Raw genomic sequence first — 27,617 nt, 5'->3', positions numbered from 1 at the left:
CTATGAATGCTGCGTCTCAATCAGTACGCATTATAAAATGAGCACAGCGGTTTCACAGACTCAAAGCGGAGGCTGGGGGAGGTTGGCCGCCCTCCTCTGATTAGAGGGCAGTAACACGGTAACTCTTTTTTTATATAAATGTCACAACATAAAGTAGCCCCAAAGAGTGTAAAGAGTTCAGAGTGACTTAAAACAAGGTGTGTGTCGACGCCTTTTTCAACCCAGCCCAAAGAGCTGGGTTTTTAGTAACTGTTAGAAAGAATGTTAATATTATATATGATTGTGTGTTACAGCTAAAAAAAAAACCATGTTTTAGTGGTGTTTGTACCTCTTTTTAACTATATTCTCTAGTTCATGTCTGTTCAGTTATATGTTGTTGTTTATTCATTAATCCTGAAGGCGCTGTGTTAACCCACATTTTCTTACAGAATGAGAAATGCCACCTACTGATTGAACATGAGACCCAGAAGCTGAAGGAGCTGGATGAGGAGCACAGCCAAGAGATAAAGGAGTGGAGAGAGAAGCTGAGACCCAGGAAGAAGGTATATTTAATATCCATTTACTCTTTGACTTCAGAACTTATCTCTCTTATAAATTCTCTCTGCAGTCATACTGAATGAATGTCAAGTAATCTTCAAAGCGGCTGACTAAGTTGTTTGGATCTGCTGCCCCCTGCAGGCGTTAGAGGAGGAGTTCACACGGAAGCTCCAGGAGCAGGAGGTCTTCTTCAAGATGAGCGGCGAATCCGAATGCCTTAACCCGACCACCCAGAGTCGAGTCTCCAAATTCTACCCCATCCCGAACCTGCACAACTCCGGTTTATAGCCTCGTGTCTGTCTGTGCTACGAAACGGACTCCTGTCAAACTTAGCTGCACTCACAGACTCTTCTTTGTGGAGCGACATCATCCCTCCGTCAGTTACTGATAAACACGACAATGTCTTCACTGCTTTGATTCCACCATTAGTGAGCATGACGTGCCTACACACTGTTCCCTCACTCAATCAAATGTTCTCCGCTTGTTGGGAAACGTCCAGTGGATAATATGCACTTTTTTGAGCATGTTCAAATTTTAAAAGTCTGCAGTTGGTAGCCAAGGCCGATCATGCTTATCACATTATTGTAAGCACAGCCTGCTATGGTATGAATGATCTCCAGTGCCTCATATGTTCCTTTTTGTCTGCATTTAGGCCCCAGCTTGCAGTAAATACAAAGCCCTCTGAATGTCCTGCACTTAAATAAATAACTGCTTATCATTTCCACCCATAATCACAAAAACGTGAGAGATTATTTTAATCAATTTGACATTAGCTGATGAGGAACTCTGAAATCTTACTTGCTGCTTGTAAGGTAGAGCTGGTTTAAAGGAGACGTGCTGAGGAGTCAGCGGACTCAAAAGAATAAGTCTGTAGTTGTAAGACTTTGTTATGTCTGTGTGGTCTTACGTGCGCAGTGTCTAATGTCGTCACAGGAGTCAAACAGTGGCGCGTCGGGCTGCGAGTTCAAATTAAAAGGAATGTACTGTGTTGTAAATGATGAGTGAAATGTTACCTGTGTGCACCTACATATGAAGTTTAATCAGATACTGTGCTTACCATGAGGAGTTTACAGTCTCGAGATCAAAAATATATCCGTTGCTTTAGCACATAATTTAATTTCAGTGCTGTACATTCCCCAGTTTAGTTGAACACAGAGGTGACCTGTTACTTCCTGGAGAATTATGAAGTACTTTTTTTATATTTAGATAATGAATCACTTTAACTTCTGGGAGTTAGTTTGAGCAGTGTTCTCACAAACAAATGCTTTGTTGTGAAGTATGAATACTAAAGGAATGTAAAGCTGTTGATTTGCACTGTTTTGCCACTTGAGCTAAAGAAAAAAAATATGCAGTAGTAATCTGTCAGTGTTTTTGACAGTGAGTCACCTTTGTCTCACCCACGCCTATTCAAACTCCAAACTGACTGAATCTGTTTGTTTTATCTCATTATTTTACCCTTTTTTTTTTCTTTTTTTTTTCAAATATGCCCTTAGTATTTTATGACCACATCTAGTTTTGTAAACATGTATTCCTGATATATTGACGCTGTAATTGCTCTTTTTGGTGAGCTTCCGCTCTTGTTGAGACCAGTGTTGTATGAAAGGTAAAATGCTGTATCTGTAACCGTATGAATTTCAACGTGTCAGAAAAATGTCCTTCGCTGTATTTTATGAGCAAAGTATTGATGGTTCACAAGAAGAAGACCTACTTCAACATAACCTGATTCGTTTATTTTGCCGCTGCATATCATTGATGCATGTTATCATGTCTGTATGCTGACATTAACATTGACTAGTGTTTTGTCATGAATGCTGGATTTTGATTGGGGGTTATTGGAGACTGTCTTGTGAATTACACCATACGGCCCATAGATTTCAAATATTTTTTTATTTCGTTAAGTTACAGCATTTTGATGTGTCGATAAGTTGTCATTCTACCACAATGAATATTCTTAGCATATGCATTTTTGATGTCAGATCAAATATATTTAAAGTGTCTTTATAAATGGACATTTTTTTTGTTGTAAATAAAATATTGACTGTTTATTTGAACACCTCAAGTGAAATAGTTTTCAATTTAGTCATACAAATATCAAGACTCACAAGTCCAAAAATAGATTTATTTGTGTGTCTTTCAAATATATTGATCAAATGTCAATAAGTTCAATCATGTAAAGACATAACCTGGGAACATTTTATAATTTAATCTTTCCAACACTTAAAGGTATAAAGAAAATATATCAATTCTTATACAAAAATATACAATCCAATCAGTCATTTGTTAGTGATTATCTGAGTCCCTGTCTTTCAACCATTATTTTACCAACAAACCTTTCAAGTAAATCACCAGTCCTGACTGCAACAACATTTACTGTGAACCCTCGCCCCCCTCTGACCGGGACTGTGTCAGGTTCAGATAACGATGCATTGCTTTATAAAATGTAAATTGTTCTGTAATTTGTGTGGGGTGAATGGATAACTGCCAGTCTTTAAGGGCTGGAGTTTGGCTTGATTTACGTGGATAATCTGACAATATTGTAGCCTTTTAAGAAACATAAATGACACATTTAACACTCCTATAGTCCTCAATACAGTATAATCCTCAAAAGACAATGAATACAAAAAAAACAGTACACCAGACACTCAAGTTACACAAGCAGTGGGAAAAAAAGATGCAAAGTGCAATTAAAACTTTAGCTACTTATTGCTTAAAAATAGATATTCTCTTAAACAAAGCTGCCCCTGGAAAAAGTTTGAATGCAAGCTTCTAACTAAGCGAAGTAAACATTTTACACCCACATGTCAAAAAATGAAGTCTGTGTTAGAAAAACACTGACCAGCAGTTAAATCCATAACTCTACTGAAGCCATTTTAAAGAGACTGATGCGTTTTTTGGCCGCTTTTATTTTCTCAAATTTGTCCTCTTGACTTTTCTACAAATGGCAAGAATAAAGAGCATTTTGACTACAGATGAACCTAAAAAAAGACGAGTAAAAATGAAATCTGACGTGATCCAGTAGTATGTTAGCCCTTCAGCCAGCGTTGGCCTGACGGCGATGCCTCTTGTGACGACTGACCACTTTATTTCCTGTAGTGGGATGACAAATTGATGAGTTACATGTGCGTAACACTAGACATTTTTTTTGTAGTTTTGACAACATTTGAGCGAGGTTACCTGCATCCCTCTTCTGCAGTCTGTGTGGAATTTGGATAGTGTATGCCCCCGGTAAACCCTGGGGTCCTGGATCACCTGTAAACATAGGAAACTCTCAGATTGCCTTGTCTCAGTCACTCCACTAAAACATTTCTCTGGAAAATATGCCGTGTTTCATCAGCTCTGTTTAAATGTACCCTTGTCTCCTTTGGGTCCTGGGTACCCTCTGTCTCCCTGTGGTCCGGGGCCTCCTGGAGGGCCGGGGATGGTGCCATAGGCTGTGCAAGAGCAAAAGCACAGATTCAGTCGCGATGAAGCAACATTTTCCAACTACGCTTACATAAGTCTGGACAGTTTTCCGTTGCTGTAAGATTTAACCCGATACAGTATGTGGAAAGTCAAAACTCTGTATGCTCACTTCTGAAGAATTCCATGAGGTCAGCTGTGACATTGCCGTAGGCACCGATGACGCGGCTTTGACCAACTGGTCCGGGAGGGCCAGGTGGACCAGGGGGGCCTTGAATCGCTCTAACGTTCGTCCTACGAGGACCCTCAACCAGATACTCCTGCAGCAGGCCTTGATCTAGGGGGAGAGTTTTTATATCAAACAGACGTCTTTCATCATTGTTGGCCATCGTAACTCACTGAATCTATAGCAACATCCCCCAAAGCATTATGGGAACTGTAGTTAGAGTATATCTACCAAACAGAAGTACAAATGAGTAAGTAAGATCTACTTGTCGGCTGTAATGGACTCACTCTTGATGTAATCAGTAACTTTCATGGCAACGTTGGAGTAGTCCATCGTGTCAACGAGCGTCCTGACATTGGCATCTGACAGCCCGGAGCCGTGGCGACTGTTGCCCTGAGAGTAGCTCTGGCTCTGCGAGTAGCCCTGAACGTAACCCGGCTCTCCGCGCTCTCCTTTCTGACCCCTTGGTCCTTGAGGCCCTGGAGGTCCGATGATGGCATGACGAACACTGTCACCTGAAAAAGAAGAGTTCATTTCAGGTTTCGGTTTTATGGAAGTGAAAAGGGTTATGTTTGACTTCACATACTGATTGATCTGTCTGTGAGGGATGTTTGAAGCTTACTGGTCAGATACGCCTGAATTTCCGAGCGGATGCTCTCCCGAGGGAAGTTTCCGCTGTATGAAACTGTTCCAGTGTAACTGCCTGGTGGACCCTGTGGACCAGGAGGGCCAGGAGGGCCAGGAAGACCTCTGAACCTAGAATCTGAGAAAGATTCAACTCATTGTTACTGTAATTGTAAAGCAAGATGAGGCTGTGCATCCACATTTATGTTAACAGGGTTGGATAATAGACAAATAAACAACAGTCACAATAACCATATTGTTGTTGAACTCATTCTATTTTTTTCAGTATTAAGCGGGCAGGCTTTGATACAGGGATGTTCCCCCTGAAGATCTTGTTTTTGCTGACCTCCAGTGGTCTAAGTTCTCATCTCGCTGCAGTGATGTTAAAGTGTACTCCAGGGTGTGTCAGTACACCATGACATCACAAGGGGGTTGTCAAATAATACAGTTTCTTTAAGAACAATTGTAAATGTATTTTACGGATGGATGTGTTAAGTTTAAATGTAGATGTATATAAAGGTTGAAAGAAGGTTCTTTCCTATATTTGCCAAGAATATTGTGAAAAGATGATTGTAATGTTATATTCTGTGTTTATGGTCTGTGGTATTTCTATAACTAACTATAAGTAATGATATTTTGAAGAAAAGGATTAGTGTTTTGTATCTACAGTATATATCGTGATTTATTGGTCACAATGTAGATCAATGAATTATACAGAACCCAGAAATCACTAAGATACCATCCTGATGAAGGCAAGATAGCCAAATGCTTTTAGTGAATACAGCATGATGAACTGGAAACTCAGAGTATTGTTACTTATTATGGTCTTAACACAAGCGTGTAGTGTGTAGTAATCAAGGCAGACACTGTCATATACTTTATATGTAAGCATTTACGAGTTGTTTTTCAGGGTTTAGTGTTTCTACTCCCGTTGGTGACGTAAAGCAAACTAATTGAAAGTGCATCTGCAAACGCGGGCGTCTTTGGTTTGTGTTTACAAGAAATTCAAATTTGTTTAGCTATGTACATATGAATAATTAATCCTGTTTTCGGTAAATATTCTCTAAGGGAGGCAGTTATGATGCTAAATAATGTAATTAGTTGAGGTTGCTATGAGGAATATAATTATATATAAATAGAACACAACCATTATCCCCCTTTAAACCGTACATACACACAGCGTAGTAACATTGGTTGTAGGTTGTGGACGGATAGTTAAACCTTCCGTCATATACATTTGTGTCAGTGTTCATATTTATTGATGGTTTTCTTTATTGTAAGGTAACATTACATTAACTTGCTATGTGAATCCAAGCTATAGCATTAGTTGTTGCATAATCTTCATCTCCTCTACCACACTCACCCTGCAGGTAACGCTGAATCTCCTCCAAGCTGTAGCCACGACTTCCCGCCCCATACACAGTGGCCGAGGAGACACCTGGTGGCCCCTGAGGGCCCTGAGGACCAGGAGGCCCTTGGGTTCCGGCAGGACCAGGAGGACCATGTGGTATGGCAGACTTAAACCATAACTGGAATTCTGGTTCTAGGTAGAGGAAGATATTAGGAAGATAATGAGTTTTCGTAACTTTTCACTGTTCTCCGAGAAGGTTTTCAGTGTGATTAACGGGAAATGATAATAAAATGATTTACGTCTAATCAGTGCAGAATAGTCAATCACAGCGTGGCTGACACCAGAGCCACCTATACCAGGAGGCCCAGGAGGACCGGGTAGCCCAGGTGGACCTCTAGCAAACCCTCCATCTGAAAATGACAATAAGAGCAGTTTGATTAATTAATTAAGTCTTGCTTCCACTTCCAGGGTTACTGTATTCTGTTTGTGCAACCTGTGCTTACCATTTTTGATATATGATATGACATATCTGGCTACGTCCTCTATGCCATAACTGCCTGAAACTCCTACTGATGTCCCTGGTGGTCCTGGTGGTCCTTGTGGACCTGGTGGTCCTGACAAATATCTCCTCACATCGTCTCCTAGACAGCAGAGACACATAGTTTATCCAAGTGCAAGATGGACTTCTGTAAATACGTAGAGGGCACTGTGGATAATATATGTAGCTCAACTAGAATACTTACTCTGAAGCATGGCAATGAGAGCATTGACTGTCAGGGATCCAGAGCCAGGTCCAGGAGGACCAGGTGGTCCTGGGGGACCCTGAACGCCAATGCTGAGGCCTGAGCCCGAACCTAAAATTGCACATAAGTTAATGGTGGCTCCCATTCTACTGTAATTATAATAAATCGATATAAGTTATGGAGGAAAGCGCAGGCATACGTTGTATGTATGCAATGATTCGAGTGGCGATGTCGTCCATAGAGCCTGAGAAGGTTCCAGGAATTCCTGGAGGTCCAGGTGGACCTGGAGGTCCGGGGGTTCCTGCCAGTCTGCTTCTGCCTGCATGAAAGAAATAAAACAGGTTCATACTGTGCTCTGTCCTCCTGACAGCCTGTGAGCTCTTCAGAAAGACTCTTACTTAGATAGCTGGTGATGTACTGGTGCATCTCACTAGAAGAGCCGAAGGAGCCCGGTTGACCTGGAGGGCCAGGAGGACCTGGGGGACCAGGAGGGCCTGCGGTGACCGTGATGGCACCTGATGAAAAATTAGATAGTAAAGACCCTGAAGAGGTTATGTGGATTCAAACTTCAAAGCTACTTGAGATAAAACACTTTGTGTATTATTGTAAAGAGTAGTTAGGATGATAATTTTGATTTGCTCTACCTCTTGAATGGCCAGAAATACCTGGAACTCCAGGGTCCCCTTAGAAATGATAAACAACAACAAAAGCATTATCTTCATGTGATGCACACAGGCAGATACAGCACTCACTCAGACAATAAAACACTGACGGCATTCACAGATTCATATGTATGAGTAGCTCTACCTTTGAATCCTTGCGGTCCTGGAAGTCCAGGAGGCCCTGGTGGACCAGGAGGACCAGGGATCCCGTGTCCACCAGAATAAGTCGACACTGTAAGGAAAATATAGTAAATAAATAGTTATACATTAAGCCTGTTCCCCACACATCATCAGCCCTTGAGGCCTTCTAATGTGACTTTGTCTGATTTGTGTTTGGATGTTGACCTCTCTCAGAGCTCCCTGGTCTTCCTGGCTGGCCTGGTTCACCTGAGACACACATAAGCATTATTTATGCTGGGAAGGCTCACAACGATCTGTATTGTAAGTGAAAAAAAACACACACACACGTTAAAGAAAGACTGTTACCTTGGTATCCTCTTGGTCCAGGAGAACCTGAAATAATAATGTAGATGTTAAAATAAAGTACAACTAAAACTAAAAGAGAGCAAGCCTCTTTAAATGGGGTATATAGTAAGAGATCACCTGTTGATCCTTTAGGCCCGGTAGGCCCAGCTGGTCCTGGCGGTCCTGGTGGTCCGGTGTAAAACGTTCCTGTAACGAGAGCAATGTTGAAATCTTTTCTGCTCTACATGTCAAACCCACATCGAGACAGAGCATGAGTTTGGATTTTGGATCATACCAGAGCCAGAGCTGGATGCAAAGCCTGGTTCTCCCCGATCTCCTTTAGGTCCTGGTCTTCCATAACCTACAAAGCAGAAATGATAATGATACATTTTGATGTGAAGAATGGCTGAGCTTTACATAACAAACAAACGCACCTTATGATCCACTTGCATCAGAAAATGAGCTTAAATACTTGCCTGGCTGACCTGGAGGTCCAGGTGGTCCTGGAGGTCCTTGTCTTGAATCTCCTAATGAAAACATTTTCCAAACAATCAGTGACGTAATTTGAAGAATATCACAAGTAGATACTGATATTATACTGTGGTTATTCTTAACAAATTCTTTTAAATCATAAGATGATGTCCTTGATGATGCTGCGACAGATCATCTTGTGTCTTATTTACCTGGACGTCCAGGAGGACCCGGTGGGCCGGGTGGGCCAGGTTGTGCAGAACTGAACTCCCCTAAAGCAGAAACAAAAATACACAATTTTAAGTGATGAACACTTTTCCTGTGTGTAGAAGTAAATTACTGAACAGCGGCCACTGTGGTCACAAGTGGACATTACAGCACAATGCTAGACGCAAAGAGTAACAGTAGCGTAAGCAGAGAAGCTGACTTTGTAATGTCAGTTTTAATTGTTTGCTAGCATTCAACTTTTAATTCCCAATTACTTTCTCTCAAAAGATACATAGTCTAGTATATTCTGCAGATAATGTTACACCACAGATACGGCAAATAATGAATGTATGATAGAAAACCGATGGAATATGAAATAAGTATTCGCTCTCACCTCTGGTTGTGCTTTCAGACGTTTTCACTATTATTCCTTGTTCTCCCTGATCTCCCTTATATCCCCTGTCACCTTTAGGACCTGTACAGACAAACACAATACAGTGTCTATGAGACTCTGTGGGAGATATATCCAATCTAAAAAGCTTCCTTTAGGAGCAAAAAAAGCACAAAGACCTACCAGGTTGGCCAGGCAGACCAGCAGGGCCAATGGGACCTGATAAGGTTATAAGTAACACATATTAGTACAACATGCCAGTGCAACAGTGACAAGTATTGTAACTACTGATATGGCACAATTATTCAGACATAAGATTCCATCATCTGGCTGAGCTATTAAGGGTCAGACCTGATAATCCTGGAGGTCCTGCAGGGCCGGGAGGACCAGCAGGTCCAGGTGGTCCTGGGATGCCAACAGAAGATGCGCCAGCTGCAAAATAAAATTGAAGATCAGATATCCTGAAACTACTGTATAATCTAATCCAGTGTTTCTCAAACGTTTTACACAGCGTACTAGCTCAGAAAATATGAGCTACTATTACGACCGATGTTAAAATACAATGTAGACAGGTATCTATTAACAGTTTGCGCAGGAGTCAGGTTTATTCCTAATAATAAGATAATAACATTGACTGAGCTAATTTGATGGAAGCCATGATTGCAGTGTTTTTGAACCATTCATTTTACCTTCACTTACTATCTTGCCATCACATTTTGGCTTGTAACTAATCTTGGATGTATGCGCGCTACACACGCATGAACGTGACTACCTAGCAGGCTGATACTGAAATTAAATATAACAGGAAATGAAAAAACTTCCCATAGTATTTTCACTTGAAATGTTGTAATAATTTGATAGTATTATGAATTTTTTAATTTGTTTATTTCTAAAAGGAATAATAATTTCGGAGGTTCCTCTGTGTACCACAAGAGGGAGCCTGCGTACCAGTCGTGGTACACTTACCTGCATTGATGATTCTTCCTGCTGCTCCTGTTTCACCTTTGGCACCAGGTCGTCCTGGATTCCCTGGTATCCCTAAAAGTATGACGAAAGTACAGTTTAGTGTTTAGAGGAATAAATGAAAAGAATTTACATCAAGATGTAGAATTACTTATAAAACTACTAGTGTATGAATAGTAGAGTTGTACCTGGTGGTCCTTGAAGCCCAGGTGTTCCTACAGAGGGGGAGATATTATTAATAATCTTAAATTATCCACTGATGATAATGTTAACATAGCTGAAGATCAAGTTTCATAACAGTGACTAAGTTTACCTGGAAGTCCAGCATCTCCAGGAGGCCCAGAAGGACCTCTGAGGCCAGGAGGCCCAGCAGGTCCGTGGTCACCTGAGGGCCAAAAATAAAAATATAACTTATGAGTTGGGCTGAAAACATTGTGAGGAAGAGGAAGAAAAGGCTTGTTTTTAGATTGAACCCTCATACATTCTTGAGTTGCGTGATCTCAAATGTTACGTCCTTGTGCATATTAAAATAATATTTAAATAATATTGAAATAATCTGTAATGCTCATACAATGACTCATTTACCTCTTGATCCTTTCTGACCATCAGCTCCAGCAATCCCTGATAACATACAAACAAAGAAGAAACAAATATTATATTGAATATCAATCAATACATCTGTCTAAAAATTAAACTTTTGTTGTAATGGTTTATTTTCAGTGTTTGTTATTCCTTCCATGAACACTAGGGGGGCTTTACTCCTCTCTGCTCCCCTTTGGTGGAGTGTGGCATTTTATTTTTACTGCCACATGAAAATCAGTTGTAATGTAACAAAACATTTACAATTAGAATTTCAGAAAATTTAATTTTCTTGGATGGGTGAAACATTTGTCACCTTCAATCAAGTCACTCTAATTTAATCATCTTGAGCAGTTTCCAGTCGACCAGTAGAGACCACAGGAATTGCTCCCAGCCAATAAATGGTTTGGATCATAACCTCAAGTAAACCACGTTGTTCTTACGCAACAGTTTTTGTACAGATTAAACAAACTAGATTTGTTTATCAGAAGACAGAGCCGAGCTAGCTGCTTACCCCTTGTTTCTGGTCTTTGTGCTAAGCTAAGCTAATCGTGTGCCGGATGTAGTTTCATATTTAATGGACAGATACGAGCGTGGTATTGATCCTCTTATCTATCTCTCGGTCAGAAAGCCAAATTAATCAGGCTAGGTTATAGTTTATAAGAAGAATATGATGATGTAAGTGTCTATGAATGAGTAAATGATCTGAGGGTGGTGGTCCTCAGACTCACCCATTGACCCTTTGATTCCTTTCTCTCCAGCTGGCCCTGGCAGACCTGGTAAACCAGTATCACCTGAGGAGTGGAACAACTGGATTAGCACTGGATGCTATGCTCAGAGACAGCTTCAATTAAAGTTTAATTCACAAAGCTGTACTGACCTGGTAGACCTCTGAGACCTTTGTCCCCAGCTTCACCTGAAATAAACATGATTTAAACATTGGTTAGAAATATTCACTGATCTCACAAGTCCTATAAAAACCTGATGTAGTTACAACAAACCTTTAAGTCCTTGGAATCCAGCTAGCCCTCTGTCACCTGCAGAGTAAAAAGAGTGACTGTGAGTAATATTGTAGTATATTATTATATATATATATATATATATATATATATATATATATAATGAATTAACTATTAATTTCTCTGTATTTAGCATCCGAGCAATGTTTGCGTAACCTACCTTTAGACCCAGGTAGCCCTGCCTCGCCACGGAAACCCTGAGGACCTGGTTGACCTATAGCAAAACAGTTCATGGAAAATGCCAGGTATTAAATCTACGTCAGTACCAGCAGTATTTTCAGTTGCTGCAGGTAAATTTGAGATAATATTCAACTCAGTGGGTGTTTTTCATGGGAACAGGGAGAAACTGACCTGGTGGCCCAGAAAGCCCAGGAGCTCCATGTTCACCTAGAGCAAAGATGAATATTTATTAGGAAGGAGAATCACTTAACAGCAACATTATAATAGCCTTTGGGCACCTTAAAGCATGTAAAGTAAACAAAAATGTAACATTGACATTAAGAATTGACACAGACAATAGTGTAAAAATCCCATTATATCATATCCATGCTGGGTTCATAACCCCACATTCATCATATTTTAATTGTTATAAGTGCTTTAGGGAGAACTCTAATTATGAACATACAGTAGAACAAGAGAAAAATAAATATATAAATAAATATTTATTCTTCAGTGAAGCTAATACAGAGAAGCCAAATAAGCATTTACATTAATGCATCAGGAAAGACAGGAGAGATAAAATGTGTAAATTCATACTCATGTTGTTTAATTATCTTTAAAGCCACAATTAAACAGCACTTTGAGAGTGTCTTTCTCGTTTAATGAAATGTTTAAAAAGGTTAATTGTTATTAGTTGCTACCCCCATTGGCAATGATTGATAAAACTTGTGGTTGTGGTGGGGCGCAAACCCTAGAAAACCTTTATTCTGAAGGGGAAACGCGAGAAAACATTTGAGAACCACTGATACAAGGTCAGGACAAAAGCATAAGCAGAATAATTTAGTAACGTTTAGGAAAACAGTTAAAAAGTTAAAGAGTAATTTATAGATGAGGGTACCCTAACCCCTTAGTTTTATGAAGCATTGTTTCTACTGAAGCACTGAGTTAATGCTGGTGTCTTTGTAATTTAAGTTAGCTTCAGGCGTTTTAGCGAGAAAGTTACACGTTAAAAATATGTGATATAATGTTTTCCAAGTAGAAGCAATATAACATTGAAATATGTATTATTTGTGGTTTTTTATTCTTAATGCCTGTGTGGGTCAATGTGGAGGCTTTAATAGCAAACTGACTCTATGCTGCCACCTGGTGCAGTTTGCAGTTTATACACCATGAGGTAATAAACCTTTTGTCACCAAGTAAAACAAGTGGTATTTTGATGTAAAAACATTAGACAATTAGATTTTCTTTATTGTTTATTTAAATGTGAAAAATCTGGTCTCACCTTTTGGTCCAGCAGATCCCACAGGCCCGGGAACCCCAGGATCTCCAGGAGCACCTGCATAAACCAAGCACACGACATCCTGTAGTGACACGATCAAGACAAGCTAGGAGGTATTAGTACCACTCAAAAACATACAAGTTCTGTTACTCTGAGCCTCATACCTTTGTCACCTTTTGGTCCAACGCCTGAATGTCCTGGCTCACCTCTGGGGCCAGCAGGACCCTCGCGACCCCTGATACCGGGTTGCCCATCCAGTCCGTGATCACCTGATCAGACATTGTACATACAGATAAAACATCTCACTCTAAATGAGCCGAGCAGTGCACTTACATCATCAACTGAAGCTCTCTCTGTACCTTGACTTCCTTTCTGTCCTTTAGGACCCTCAGGGCCTGTATGTCCCATCGAACCCGGAGCACCTGAGGTCAAAGGATCACGGTCAGTAAAATGACATTGTGATGCCACATAAGAGCCCTAAGAAAATGTTAAATACTGGTTATGACTCAAGGAAAATGTTAGTCATCATTCCTCACCTGGAAGTCCAGGGAAACCAGCATCTCCTGTTAAAGTAAAAGGTATATTTGATTATGATGAGAGTACAGAGAAAAAGAAATACAACACATCAACAGAATTACAACTGAAAAGTCTAAAAAAAAAAAAGATTTCTAGCAATAATAAGATTTTGCTTTCCAACCTTTAGCTCCAGGGTCCCCTGAAAGGAATAAAAAATATACATAGATTAACATAAATTAAACGTGACTCATATTGATTAACTTTAAAAATGGGTCTACATTGAAATTTTATGAAAGAAATATGTTTTAATTTCACCTCTAGGTCCAGGCAGTCCTCTCTCCCCCTGTGCTGAGGATGCTACAAAAGCTGAAACAGAAAACAACAATTCAGTTAACATGAACGTAGTGTGTGTGTGTGTGTGTGTGTGTGTGTGTGTGTGTTAATTTAGCCAGTATATATGCATGTGCTGTACCTCTGAATGTTTGTGAATGCATCTCAGTTCTTAACATGTTCTGAACCATCGTCTGAATATAAGCAGCGTCCATGTGTCCTCCACTCACGCCGGTCCCGAGGCCAGTACCACTGAAGCTGGTACTGCCAGCACTGCCACTGGAACTGGAACCAGTGCTGCCAGCACTGCCACTAAAACTGGTACCAGTGCCGCCAGCACTGCCACTAAAACTGGTACCAGTGCCGCCAGCACTGCCACCTAAACTGGTACCAGTGCCACCAGCACTGCCACCGGAACTGGAACCAATGCTGCCAGCACTGCCACCTAAACTGGTACCAGAGCCGCCAGCACTGCCACTAAAACTGGTGCTGGTGCTGGCCCCACTGGCCCCGCTGGCCCCGCTGGCACCACCTGCAGTACCGAGATCAATTCCATTGCCATTGGTACCGCCGGCACCAGCAGCAATCCCGATTCGTGTTTTGGAGCTTGTGCCTCCTCCCCCTCCTCCTCCAGCGGCCACATGTAGCGTGTTGTCGGTGTGGCCGGTACCTCCACTGCCCAAATAGGTGATGTCATTGGAAGAACCTGACAGCCGACTGGTATGAGCATTGGCGACCGAGGACTCGGCCTCCAGGGTAGCCACTCGATTCTTCAGCTTTCTCACATCCTCAGCTGAGAAAGTAAGATGCACATGATAAGATAAATAAAATATAGTACAGTAATACAGAAATATAGTGTTTTACACAGGTTACGAATGTATCTGTTGCAGCCACGTTCTAGGGTTTGACACGTATCTCTGTCTTGTTTCACCGCTTTAATCCTTATTTCATATGTCATGAATATTGTTCATCATTCACTTTTAGGTAAAGCACTTTATGTTTCATTTCAGCATGAAATTTGATTCTTCTATTATTCACAAAATAAATGCTCAGTAGGAAAGTTACTTGATTTAAATGAGATAAATGCAGCTCTATTTCTAACTTTTCAATCAACTGAATTTCCAAGCAGAATATAAAAAGACAATAGAAAAATAATGACTTTAACAATACAAACAAATGGGACAGGGGTGTATTCGGATTGGCTACCAAAATTAATTATATAAAGAAACTAAGTAAAGTATGACAACCTTGATACAGAGCAGGGGTTTTGAAAGTCTGACAAATCTGAGATAACAGTGCAACAAGAGGATGTTTCCATGGAGTCAGTTAATTCGCTGTGGGCTTCAACTTATAGCCTATATTTGTTTACATTTTGGCAAATTGGCAGCATTAAAAGTATGCCAAATTAGCCATTAGCAGTCCATATTTGCAATGTACTTTAGATGTACAGAGAAATATCACTGGATAAGTTTGACACTGAATAAAACTTAAGAATGTTCTTGAGTTACAAGAATGTCTTTTTCTCCTTTTTCTAAGCAGATTTTTGGATGTTCAATTGCAATTGACATATGACTGGAAAGTTTAACTCACATTGGATCTCAAAATATGTGTATCATCAATCAACTCACTGTATGTACGGTACAGGATCAGTAACTGCTCAACAGATTTTTCATACAAGTAAAAAATATACCTCAAATCAGAGGTTAAAAATGTAATTTCAGGTTCTTTTTATCACATTTTTATCAGGAAAAATCCACACCAACAACTCTCCAACTGCAGGAAAACAAACTGGAGTCTCTGATGTCATCAAGCAACAATTTCTGGAGCTGCTCCACTGACAATGAATGCCAGACCCACTTTATGGCAGTGAGACAGTACCCACAGATCAAGTTTCCAAGGAAAGGACTGCATTTACTGTCTCACAGCTCTTAGCAGCACTGTGAAATAATGCTCACTAGCCTGTAAAAGCTGAAACACACATTTTATTGGTTCAAAAACAGTCCCTCCCATGTGTTTCATTGCAGAGCAGCGGCAGAGAGTATCTGATGACTCCTCGGGTTTTGTCTTTGGGGAGATTTGTATTTTTCCCTATTAAATGTCATTATGTTTTATAAGTCAACATTACCCAGTGCGATGAGCCCAAACAGGAGACCCAGCAGGAGCAGGGAGAGGAGGAGAAGACCGAGCAGCCATTTCCACCAGGAGCAACAGGAGTCGGAGCAGCAGCAAAACCCTCCTCCCCCTCCGAAGATGCCGCTGTCCCTGTGAATCTCTGAACACGGAGTAAAGAGTTAAAATCCTCGCTGTCAACCACCAAGTTATTCATCATGTCAACATATACGCTATCAGAAATACCTGCATAGGTGGCTTTGTCTTTCATCACAACTCCAGATGATCCGTCTGATATAAGAATAAATAAAAATCAGTCATTTATTTTTATAATGAAAGTAATTTTTTCCTTTCTTAGAGGTGTTTTTACCACTCACAGTAAGAGTTGCCTGTCTCCATCTTCAGTGGCATTGTCTCACTGTAGCTTGAAATAAGCTTCTCTTTCTTTATCGAATCTCCCGATAACGAGCCTGTAAAGTTAGGAAAACTTTTTTAAACACAGGGGAAAAAAAGAGGACGAAGAAAATTGTGATAATAGTATTAATAATCATTTTAGTCTGCCTGTGGAGGGTCCCCCAGGAAGAGGTGAAAAAATAAATACTGGGACAGGTGATAGTACTTCATTAACAGCCTTTATCAGGGTTGCATGGTGTACTATAATGTACTGTTTACTATTTACTGTATAAATATACTTTACAGCTTGCTGTGGTCATGGGAAGTTTGGGATCCAAACTTGGGTCCAGAAAAAATTTAGAACCCCCTTTAAAGTGAGAGAAAATTCACAATTTGCCCAGAAGGGGGCAGTAAATGTCTGACTCACCTCCTCCTATGTGACCGCTGCTGCTGCTGGTGAACTGCTTCCCGCTGTCTTTAGCCAAAATGAGCGTCTCCGTGTCTCTCTTGGCTGAAACGTTCTCCTTTTCTGAGATCAGGAACCTTTTCTTGTATGTGTCATCAGTTTGGGATCTAGTGGCTGATAACAACAAAACAACAACAAAACAGTCAGGAATCATTTAAGAATTGGTTTGACTGTGACACCTTTTTATCAAATAAAAGGAAATTATTTGGATTTACTTGTAGAGATTCCAGTGCTGACGACACCACCACCATTCGACAGGTTCTTCTGTACGCCGTAACCTGTGAATACAAACACACACAGATAAATGCTCATGTAAGAAAGGTGATATTTTGCGTTATTATTATTATGAGTGCAAAGTATTTGATAGTGTCAAGATATTGTAGAACCAGGCTGCGGTACCTCCTACGTTAGCGTTTACGTTGGCTCCACTGGTGGTGAGCACACTGCTCGAAGTGGGGGCCAGATTATTCTGAAAGCCGTAAACTGTAAACAAAAATGAAGGCATGGTTTGATTTAATTAAATAATGAAACCATTAAATAGCATGCACTTGTATGAAAATGTATAAAAAAGAAAATAAGAAAACCAAAACAACAACACGTATGGGAAAGACAGAGATAGTATAAAACAAGAAAGAGTAAATGGAACAAAAGCAAGGCGTTCTAGATCAAATTTAAGCATGAAACTGGATAAAAATGTTGAAACTGAACAAAACATAATCACAGATTAATCATTATATATAAATATATATATATACATATTGTTTTATCTAACAGTCCAAAATCCAAAGATATTTAATTTATAATGATGAAAAGTAGGGGAAAGCATTAAGTCCTCACATTTTAGAAGCTGGAACTGCTTGTTATTAGGCAAGTTTGGGCAATATAAGAATTGTAAAAATCTGCATGATGGATATTTTGAGTAGTGGCCCAAAACAATGATTGTGTTCGATGTATAACTTAACAACGGCACATATCAGTCTAAATGGATCTCTAAGGACACAACTGTGGAGATCATTAGAGTATATTCATTTTTAATGAATTACTTTAAGATGTTTACATGACCATATATTTACATTTTTGTCAGTCATAGATTAGTTAAAGAACAAGTTGGCTTGTTTGCTTGTTTATTTATTTATGTGTGACAAAGTCCATATACAGAGTTTAACAAAGCACCAGAAGAGGCAAAACATTCTTTACTGCACTACAAACAAGACAACGTTTCACCTGCAGGCAACAGGTAATATTCAATATTCGTATGGTCTCACCTGACAGGGACGAGGGGGAGGTGAGGCCAACTGGTGAGGATCCTCCTCCCGGCATGTTGTTGGTGCTGGCCTGGTATGTGTAGCTGCTGGTGTTGCCAGCGACCACGGTGGCGGAGGAGGAGGGCAGCGTGGAGGTGGACCAAGAGAAAGATGGAAGTGTAGCGTCCAGAGTGTCATACTGGCCTGATCTCATAGTATCATACTGGCCTGATCTCACACTGCTGTCATACTGCCCTGATTTCAAACTCATGTCATATTGTCCTGACTTCACACCAGTATCATAATGGCCCAATCTGACACCAGTATCGTATTGCCCTGATTTCAAACTCATGTCATACCCTCCTGACTTCACACCAGTATCATACTGGCCTGATTTTACACCAGTATCATACTGTCCTGACTTCAGACTAACATCATACCCGCCCGATTTCACACCAGTATCATATTGGCCTGATTTCAGAGTGACATCATACTGGCTTGATTTTACACCAGTGTCAAACTGCCCAGATGTCAGACCGTTATCATACAGGCCCAGTGTATCAATGGTGTGGAAGGCACCTGATCGCACACCAGAGCCAAATGAAGTCTGAACTGCAGGAGAGAAAGGACACAAAGACAAAAATCAAGAGAGCGTAAAGTGTCTGTAAATTAAACCTAATTAAGTTTAATAATTCAGAATGCAAACAACAATGGTAACAAACACGTGACAGATCTTGTTGCTCAAAATAAAATTAAAAAATGTGTGTATTAATGTGTATTGATGTAATTTTTTTATTATTATTTTACACTTTAATTAAAAGCAGCGTCCCAATTAAACACAGGTATCCTTTACTAGCCTGGGGTGGTAACATGTTCTCAATTAGAGGCCTGGTCTGGATTTTATAGAAATTCTTTGGATGTATAAAACCTCTTTAAAGCACATCGCTCGCCTGCTTGAGCGAGTTCTAAGCTGCTTAGATCGCTTACACAAATGATTTCCCATCTTAAAGCCAATAAAAGGCAGGTTGAGTTAATTGACTGAAGCAAATAAAAGCCTGGGTTATTATTTGAAGTTTAACGGTAATAATGTTGATATTTTCTTTGTCTGTTGTCCATAATAATTTAGTGCATGAGACGTACAAACTGAGGCCATTTATACCATATATCTTTAGGAAGGTTGTCTATGCATGCACAGTATGCGTGACTCTGGTGAGGGTATATCACCTGACTGAGAGGCCACAGAGATGGTCTTGGTTTCCACACTGGCCTTTTTAGGAACTGGCAGGGTTATGGAAGCACTGGAGGAGCGAGTGGGGCTGACGCTGCAAGAGCGTCCCTTCAGCAGCTTCTTCACGTCATCCAGCTCCGTCCCTGTAAAACCACAAACAATGCTCACCAAATATATGCCATATATAATGCCATAATGTGTTCTTTCAGCTTTCTTGTCCATTTTAACTTGATTGTTTAAGAAAATAAACTTAATTTTGATTATTTAGGAATAAAGGAATTAAATCTCTGGTGTGCTAGGTGTCGGTCTGATAGAAACCAATCAACAATTTATTACACATTAAATATATATGTATGTATGTATCTATGTATGTATGTATGTATGTATGTATGTATGTAATATATATGTAGCTTAAGAACTGAGATCTGCTAGAGTTTAGCTGGGGGTTTCTCCACCATGATTGGATTTAGTTACTTCCTTAATTCCTAATTATTTAATTATGTAGATTTACAAACTGAATTACCAAAAGTCAGTTGATCTAAATGGATATTTTTCAATTACAGATAACAGCTAGGGGAAAATACAAAATCTTCAAAGTAGTAGTAGTAAACCTGAGGCTTAAAGTTGTACAACATGGAAAGCACAAGCAAGCCTACATCAAAATTACACTACAGTTAAAGGTGTTAGGGTTAAGGTGGCAAAAATGTTTTATCAAAATTGAAATGATCGCAGTTATACACTTTAATCAGCAGAGGGAGCATTGTGACTCTGCACTGTTTTGCCTCAAACGGGATGTGCTGCAAACAGTGACTCATGTGTGCCATTGTTGCCACCACAAATCTGCCCCCCTTTAACTTCTTCCCCACATGAACACAATGCAAACAAACCCATGATTCTCCTCGTTTCGGGCGCACCCTTTTCTTTTGTGCAGATGTGCACCGTATATACTGTGTGGGGGGACCTGCACATGTGTTACTAATTTAAATTTCCTGGACGTAAACACATGTGAGAGGTGAAAGAGTAGGAATGTCCTTTGCGTAAAATACTGAGCCAAAGCATTTGACAGTAACATAATTCAAAAAACATGCTGCTCTAAAGTGACCCGGCAGTAAAAACTTGTTCACTATCAGAATGGTTGAGCATGCTCGAATAAAGATGCTTTGTTGCTTCATGAGGGATTGCATAACCGACAGCAAATGGATCAATGTGTCTCAAGTGGTCTTACATCTGCAGGCGGTGGGAGAGGCACTTTGTAATCTGGCTCTGATCTCGCTCTCTGGAAAAAATCACACAATGGACAAAGGAATCCTGATTTAATAAAAAAGAAAACCGGCACAATTCAAAGTCAGATGGTGTAGAAATAATGAAGGGAGAAGGGAGTGGAAATAAACTATTACTGAATACCTCTGCTTTCGCTCCTCCCTCTTGTGGCGCTGGAGCCTGAAAGGAACAAACAAACAGAAAAACATAAACACACACAGAGACATGATGAGGATAAGGCTGGAAAAACATAAGTAGGTATATAGAAAGTATACAATCTCATGCAGCCATTCTCACATACAATAGACTCCATAATCTTTGCGTGTAAATTCTGGAGAGGAATTAGCACTGGAACTTCCTAGAAGAAAACACAATAGCAGCAGAAATGTTAACAGCACCCTCGCGCATAACGGTTTCCTTTCTCTTTTTAAGCTTCTGTTTCAGGCAACCCCCTGATGCCAACTGAGCTGTTTTTATTAACAGGATCTCACCATCATAACCTCCTGAGCGGCTGGATATGATCTTCCTCTCGCGGAAACCTGGCGACAGGCCTCCTGATGAGCCAGCAGTCTGCGCTCTCCGTGCACCACCCGAGGAGCTGGACCTGACCTTTGACACCGAGCTCACAAGATAGCTGCTGCCACCTCTGCCACCTCCTCCTCCGCCTCCACCTCCTCCTCCACCGCCGCCTCCTCCGCCGCTTCCACTTCCGTACCCCTCACCGTCTATGTAGCACCCCCCTCCATCGCCTCCTCCCGAGGAGTCTCCTCCGAGGTAAACTCCTGAGGAGGAGCTGTAGCTGCTGGTGTTCACACCTACAGAGGCTGGAGGGGAGAGGGGGGGATGATACATGCAAGTTATTTTTGATTTCCTGCAACTGTATCCTCTCTGCAGTGTGAATAAATAAACAGGAATATCCCCGAGTCACTTACTCACTTACTTGTTTTTTATATGTGTATTTAGATTTCATGTTACTTTATACTTCTAATCCAAATATTGTATGTTTCACTGCACTACATTCATCTGACAGCTGTGGTTACTTTACCAAGATGGTAACAAACATATGATGGCAGAATGATGAATATACAAAGTAGATAAAGTGTGTAAAATTTAGGAGGCTCTATTGCCAGCAATGTAATATAATATTTAGTGATGTCCTTTTTAACCCCCAATCTGATTCAAGTCATTTAATATTGAGTATTTTTAGATAATACAGGTGCACAATTCACACTTCAAGTATATATATATACAGTTACTAAAATCAATCCAGTGTTTGACAACTGAATAGCTCTGCTCTTGAATTAAGAAACAAAATGCCTGCATCGAAGCTGTTCCTTAATGTTTTTAATTTTTTAATTATTATAACACAATAAAGTAGAAAAATAACAAGATCTTGTTGGTCTTGTTGCTGTCTGGAGGGAGTTTCACCGCGCACGAGTAAAAACAGCTGTGTGACAGCTAAAAAAGGAAAAGATCGGATCGGATCAATAAAGCTCAACATACCGATCAGTTAATAAATGAGATCGGGACATCCCTATTATCCGTTTAAAGGACCAGTGTGTAGTATTTAATGCTGTCTGTCTCTGTTACTTAACCCTCCTCTTCCAAGCACAAAGTGGACACGAAATGAGCGAAAAACACAAACGGCCCTATCTGGAGCCAGTGTTTGCTTTGTCCCTCCTGGGCTACTGTAGAAACATGGCAGTTCAATATGCCGGGCGCCATGAAAGGCGACCCGTGGCTCATTCTAAGGTAACAAAAACACAATGATTGCTATTTTCAGGTGTTTATACACTAATTAAAACACACTTGTGAATATTAAATTCCATTTCTGTCAACAGATCCTCCTAAATGTTCAACCTTTAAACCCATTTAAATGTTGATTATTATTGTAAGCTTTACTCTCCATATATGTTGAACTTTATGCTAACCTGCAGATCAGTGTAACATTTATTCAGCTGACCTGCTGTGCACTGACTCTGAGATTATCAAGTTTATTTGAACACAACTTTCCTTATAATTAGTGCCAAATTATACAGCTCCTCCCAGGAACCTTCAGATGAATTTACAGTTAAATATCAGTTCCTTTCTTGAAAATGACAGGAAGCTATGGGCAGTGGGGGAGGAAGTACTCAGGTCCTTTACTTAATACAAGTAGCAATACAACACTGTAAAAACACTCTATTACTATTATTTTATTGATTAACTGCCAGATTGTTGGGTTTTGTAAACCTTCAGGAAATAGCCTTTAATTAGCCAATTACCCAGAGTTCACAGGGAGACCTTCACACTGTTTGTTTTGTTTTTACAGAACCAATTATCGTAAATTAGTCAGTGGACTAATTTGATTAATCAACTAATGAATCTAATTGCATACAGGTATACTGTTGGGTAGTTTAATCTATATCAGAGCACCATATTTTCTATGATAATTCTATTAGATAATCCATAACTTTTGTATATAAAATTCTGAATTTGTAAAGTAACCAGTAGCAATATCTGTCAAACAACTGTAGTGGAGTAAAAATGTCCCTACATAAGTATAAAGGTGCATGAAACCATAAATAACTGCCTCAAATGTGTACTTAAGTACAGTACTTGAGCAAATGTACTTTCACCTCTGACTATGCAGCCTGTAAAATAAAGTGTTACCAAACCAACTTATTATTTACGACAGTAAAATGCTACTTACACATGAATACATCAGTAATAACAATATATACATATAATAGTGTTTTTCTGTATTGTACATAAAGTATATTTTTTATATTTTACTTTAGTTACATTTTCAATTTGTAATGGAGTATTAAATATCAAGTTCTTAAAAACTGCAAGTGATGTGAAATGACACACGAAACCCAGAAATCGAAGTTAGTGTTAGTTTCCTCCTACTGGGGGTTAAAAATATAACATCCAGCATCTCAGAACTTATCCTAACACAAAACCACAACTTCCCAATTTTGGGCCATGAGTGGAAATTTGCTCTCACATGAGGAGAAATAAGTTCCACTGCTGTTCTGGGTTAAGACATTCTTCTCCAAGCCCAGCCCTCCAGCACCGCTGGACATATTCCTGTGATTTGATCCGCTGGTTCCCTCTAGCAACGAGAAGACACACAGCAAAACAAGGAGACGCTGTTACTCATCGGGTACTTCCTTTAGAACTGCTCGGCTATAATTACTGTATTATGCATTTAGTTTGCTGCTGATAATTAAAGCAGAGGAAAGAGACACTCACTTGGTGGTAGAGAAGTCAGTCTGGTTGTGGAGGATACAGTTTCTGTCACAACTGAGGGCACATGAAATAGAAGTAAAGTTATTACTCTGCGTATACTGAGCAGTTGCTGGGAGGTATCTACAGCTACAACAATGTTATTCAAACTTCTATATGTTAATCCCAGTTGGCAGCTGTTGACTGAAGTGTTGAGTGACTGGTATGGTGATGATTTTCATGCTTCCACTGTTGAATTAATGTGACTTTGATGGACAGTGGAGTTAAGTCCCACTTTCTAATACAGGGTTTATAAGCAATAACTAATGGCTTTATTAACAGATAACACAATTTTACAATGCTATATGTATCAGTTATAAGCCTTATTAAGAACAACATTTGGGTTGCCAGGTCGGGGTTTATCCTCCTCCTCGGACAGTGGCTTTGTATTTTTAGTTCATCAGAAGGAGCCTCCACAATCATTCAATCATCAAACATTTACACAACCAATAAAACTCACCAGGCTGGAGAACAAGATAATAATCCATTATTGAGGATTATTATAATTATATGAACCCTTAAGCAGTGTTGGGCAGCAGCTCATTACTAGTAATGGTATTACAGTAATACAATTACTTTCCCCAGTAACTAGTAATTAATGTCAGCAATAATATTACAGTTACCTCCACAAAAAAAACAATTAGTTACAACCTCACTTTTGTTGGCACCACCCTACTAATCTGATATCCAATCACATCCTTGGATTCATTTTTATAATCATGGAGGAAACTATGGAAACGCTTACATTCAGCGGCTGGAAATATTCACATTACTTTGATTTTAACAAAGAAAACTGCTCTCCTTTTCCTCCTTTGACAAAAACGCCTTAGCATGAGACATATTTACTGGAGCTTTCAGTCAGATATTATGGCTTTCATTTACGTATAGAGTTTGCTCAGTTGTCATGGAGATGGTTTAGCTGTTATCATGAGACATAAAGTACGAAATAACAGCCATCTCTATAAAAGCTCTGGAAAACAAGGTCCAGTAAGTGGACCTCGTTTTTTTACTGCTGTTTCCAAAATCACTAATGAACCTACAGCCTCTTTTACTCTTATTTATGTTTATGTGTCATTTTCTCACTTAAATCCCTCACTCTGTCCTTCTAGAGGCAGTTAAACAACGTGCGGGAATATAGTTTATGTAAATCACGTCATGTTTATAATGAACTGGGAGAAGATAAATACTACTAATGACAGCCTTCTTCCACTAGGAGGCATTTTGTTGTCCAGCCTGGTTGAGTTTTATTGGATTCAGTTATGCATAATGTAAATTCCATTTCAGTTTCATGCTGCCTCCTCGCTCCTGTCCTGCTCCTCATCCTCCTCCTTCCTTTTAGGGATTTCTATCTCTTCCAGGATGACGACTAAAAACCAGAGGTGATCATGCTTTTGCTTCCGTTGCTCCTCGTCTTTGAAACAGCTTCCGAAAAAGTCTCAGACAATCCAAATTGGTGCATAAAAAGCAACTTAAAACACACTTGTTTTGGATTTTTTATGGTCTTTTTCTGAACTTTGTATATTGCGTCCAAACCACGTTATCTTGTCTATCTCTTCTTTTTTTCTCTCACTTTCTTTTCTCTCTTCTGTAAAGCACTTTGTAAACCACTGTTGTGAAAAGTGATATATACAGAAGGTTTACTATGGTGACATATAAAACAAGAAGGAGAACAAGGGGACAACAGAACAGCTGAGTATATGTTTGTTTTCAGCTAGAGTCCAACGTATAATCAAGCGTTCCTTGACCTCGTCTCAAAAGTCGTTAGGCCAAGATGAGCTGTCCTTTTACAGTCATGACTTAGTGGAGGAAACCCCGGAGGATGACTTACACCCTGAGCCCTGAGAGTGAGGAGCAGAAATGGAAACCTGAGACCAGGGAAGGCATGCCATGATGTTAGTGATGGGAAGCCCCCTCAAAAAGAGACACAAGCATCACCCAGGAAAATAAGTGCATAAGTGTTTTGTGGTTCTTTAAACACAGATTTACGCTATAAGCCAATCTTCCTTTAAGCTTTCAGATAATATTTTATATAACTTTGGAATAATCTGTGGAAATTGGACATTGCTTTTGGAAAAGACACATTTCTGCTGAGATTTTCAAATGTATTTTTCTGCTGCTTTGAGCACCATAAATGAGAGCCAGTTAGTCTCCAGCGTGTCTCCTCCACTTACATCAACAGTGTTTGGTTTTTTTGGTGTTTGTAACTTGTGTTTCTATGGTGGCTTCGTTTGAAAATGTCATAAATAAGTTCAGAAATCTCACCCTTTTCTTCTGACAAGTCTCCTGAGAGGAAGTCCATCTGTCTTGTTAACTCGTCCATCCCATCTTATCTGGTAAGATGATAAAATGTTTACCACAGTCATGCATATACTGTGCCAACTGTGTTAAAGGCCAGTTTATTTTTTGACTTGAAACTGTGGTTAGATGGCATTTCAGAAAACATTTAATTGGGAAAAAATTTCCTAAGTTATGCGGGGAATGACTTTTAAGCCGCTTGTGTCTGATGTTTACTGCATCAATTTGAAATTTCATCCTGCTGAGGACAGAAAAATGTCATCACATTAGTCTTGGGATCTTATTTTTAAAAGCCCATTCTAATATTTCAGGAGATACTTGAACAACCTGCTTCTAAAGCTCTTGAGACAGAAATTCCGCAGTAGGCCCAACATAGATCAGACATCCCATTAACCTCTCACCTATACTGCCTTTAAAAAGAAAAACCAAATAACTTTCCAGACACATTGAACTCTCATGTGAATGGTGGATACCACAAGAAAGGCCCCCAGAAGCTCTGATGCATCATCTATAGATTTGAATAGAGTTTGTATTAACTTTGTGTCTTTGAAGCCCAAACTAACAAAAGAACAAAAGAGGCCAGTGGATCACTGCACAGCTCTGAAAGACCATCCTCTCACCACACCCTGCCAGCCAAGGACATTTAACAGCATGTGCTTCATGTACTGCACACTTTCATTTATAGACATAAGAAAAAAGCAGAAATACTCTCTTTCCTCAAATCCTATCTTCCTCAAATCAAAGTTTTCCAGTTTCTTCCACCTCTCAGAAAGGTAAAATCTGAGTGAAAGCCAATGAATCATTCCTCTTTACATTTACTACTCCTTGTCACTAAAACACAAATCGTTCTGTTATAGCCTGTAACTGATCTGAACGGCAAATATGAAAGGCTGATGTCACATAAAGCTGGCGGCAAGGTCCTGGCCTGCAGTATATTTAGAGGGATGTAAATAGCACAGCAACAGTACTTGTAAAACTATCCCGAGATCACTATAACAGACTAATTATACAGGTACCACCAGGAAAATGATTCCTAAAAAAAAAAAAAAAACCTTACTGGACTTTACAGACATGTTATATAAATGTATAAGACGCAATTCCATCTAACAAATCCAAACTATAAAAGCAACAACAAAAACAAAAAAGCCCATCACCAAACTTAGTGCAGTTGTTAGTGCAGAGATGCATCAGCCAGGTGGGAAGAAAACACCATCCAGCATAAACAGCTTCAACATAAAGAAAAAGTCTCCAGGTTTATTCCACATAAATAAAAAATAAAAATAAATCCATACCTTCAGCCAGCTCGAACAACAATCAATCAAATCCGGATTCCTCCTCTCGAGATGGACCGACTGATCCACAGGGGGAATAAAGTGTTTATATGAAGTTGACGCGTCGTGCTGTAGAGGGGGGGGGGGGGGGGTTCTTAAA

At 39.8% G+C, this 27,617-nt stretch overlaps 2 protein-coding genes across 5 annotated transcripts in view; one reads left to right on the top strand and one right to left on the bottom strand.

Annotated features, from left to right (window-relative positions):
• Positions 1-3,164, top strand: part of slka (STE20-like kinase a) — a 21,940-nt gene extending 18,776 nt beyond the window's left edge. For 3 of the 4 annotated variants that reach the window (XM_035663511.1, XM_035663508.1, XM_035663509.1), the window contains 2 exons: positions 429-542; positions 679-3,164. In XM_035663511.1, coding sequence (XP_035519404.1) covers positions 429-542; positions 679-825 — 261 coding nt within the window. In that variant the 3' untranslated portion in view covers positions 826-3,164. The remainder of the gene's footprint in view (positions 1-428; positions 543-678) is intronic. The other variant, XM_035663510.1, reaches the window with a different exon arrangement.
• Positions 2,643-27,617, bottom strand: col17a1b (collagen, type XVII, alpha 1b). Its single transcript, XM_035663506.1, has 55 exons — positions 27,479-27,617; positions 26,154-26,221; positions 23,859-23,909; positions 23,611-23,718; positions 21,113-21,445; positions 20,923-20,979; positions 20,766-20,801; positions 20,587-20,637; positions 19,358-19,504; positions 18,155-18,745; positions 17,289-17,372; positions 17,105-17,167; positions 16,851-17,003; positions 16,408-16,500; positions 16,277-16,321; positions 16,047-16,193; positions 14,064-14,714; positions 13,907-13,957; positions 13,773-13,790; positions 13,612-13,638; positions 13,435-13,497; positions 13,240-13,344; positions 13,079-13,132; positions 11,989-12,024; positions 11,798-11,851; positions 11,620-11,655; positions 11,499-11,534; positions 11,350-11,412; positions 10,625-10,660; positions 10,353-10,424; positions 10,228-10,254; positions 10,043-10,114; positions 9,428-9,508; positions 9,260-9,295; positions 9,080-9,160; positions 8,691-8,750; positions 8,484-8,534; positions 8,303-8,368; positions 8,146-8,214; positions 8,029-8,055; positions 7,888-7,929; positions 7,688-7,774; positions 7,525-7,563; positions 7,279-7,395; positions 7,080-7,199; positions 6,881-6,991; positions 6,641-6,778; positions 6,437-6,547; positions 6,150-6,329; positions 4,785-4,925; positions 4,450-4,677; positions 4,109-4,273; positions 3,888-3,968; positions 3,712-3,786; positions 2,643-3,624 (listed from the first exon to the last, which is right to left on the bottom strand). The coding sequence occupies exons 2-55, from the start codon at positions 26,209-26,211 to the stop codon at positions 3,569-3,571; spliced, it is 5,580 nt and encodes a 1,859-aa protein (XP_035519399.1). The 5' UTR covers positions 26,212-26,221; positions 27,479-27,617; the 3' UTR covers positions 2,643-3,568.

Source organism: Morone saxatilis, unplaced genomic scaffold, assembly GCF_004916995.1.
Source record: "Morone saxatilis isolate NCDOM2014 unplaced genomic scaffold, NCSU_SB_2.0 Contig19, whole genome shotgun sequence".
Lineage (NCBI taxonomy): Eukaryota > Metazoa > Chordata > Actinopteri > Moronidae > Morone > Morone saxatilis.
Note: the sequence above shows the minus strand (reverse complement) of the source record. Positions and strands in the feature narration are given on the sequence as shown.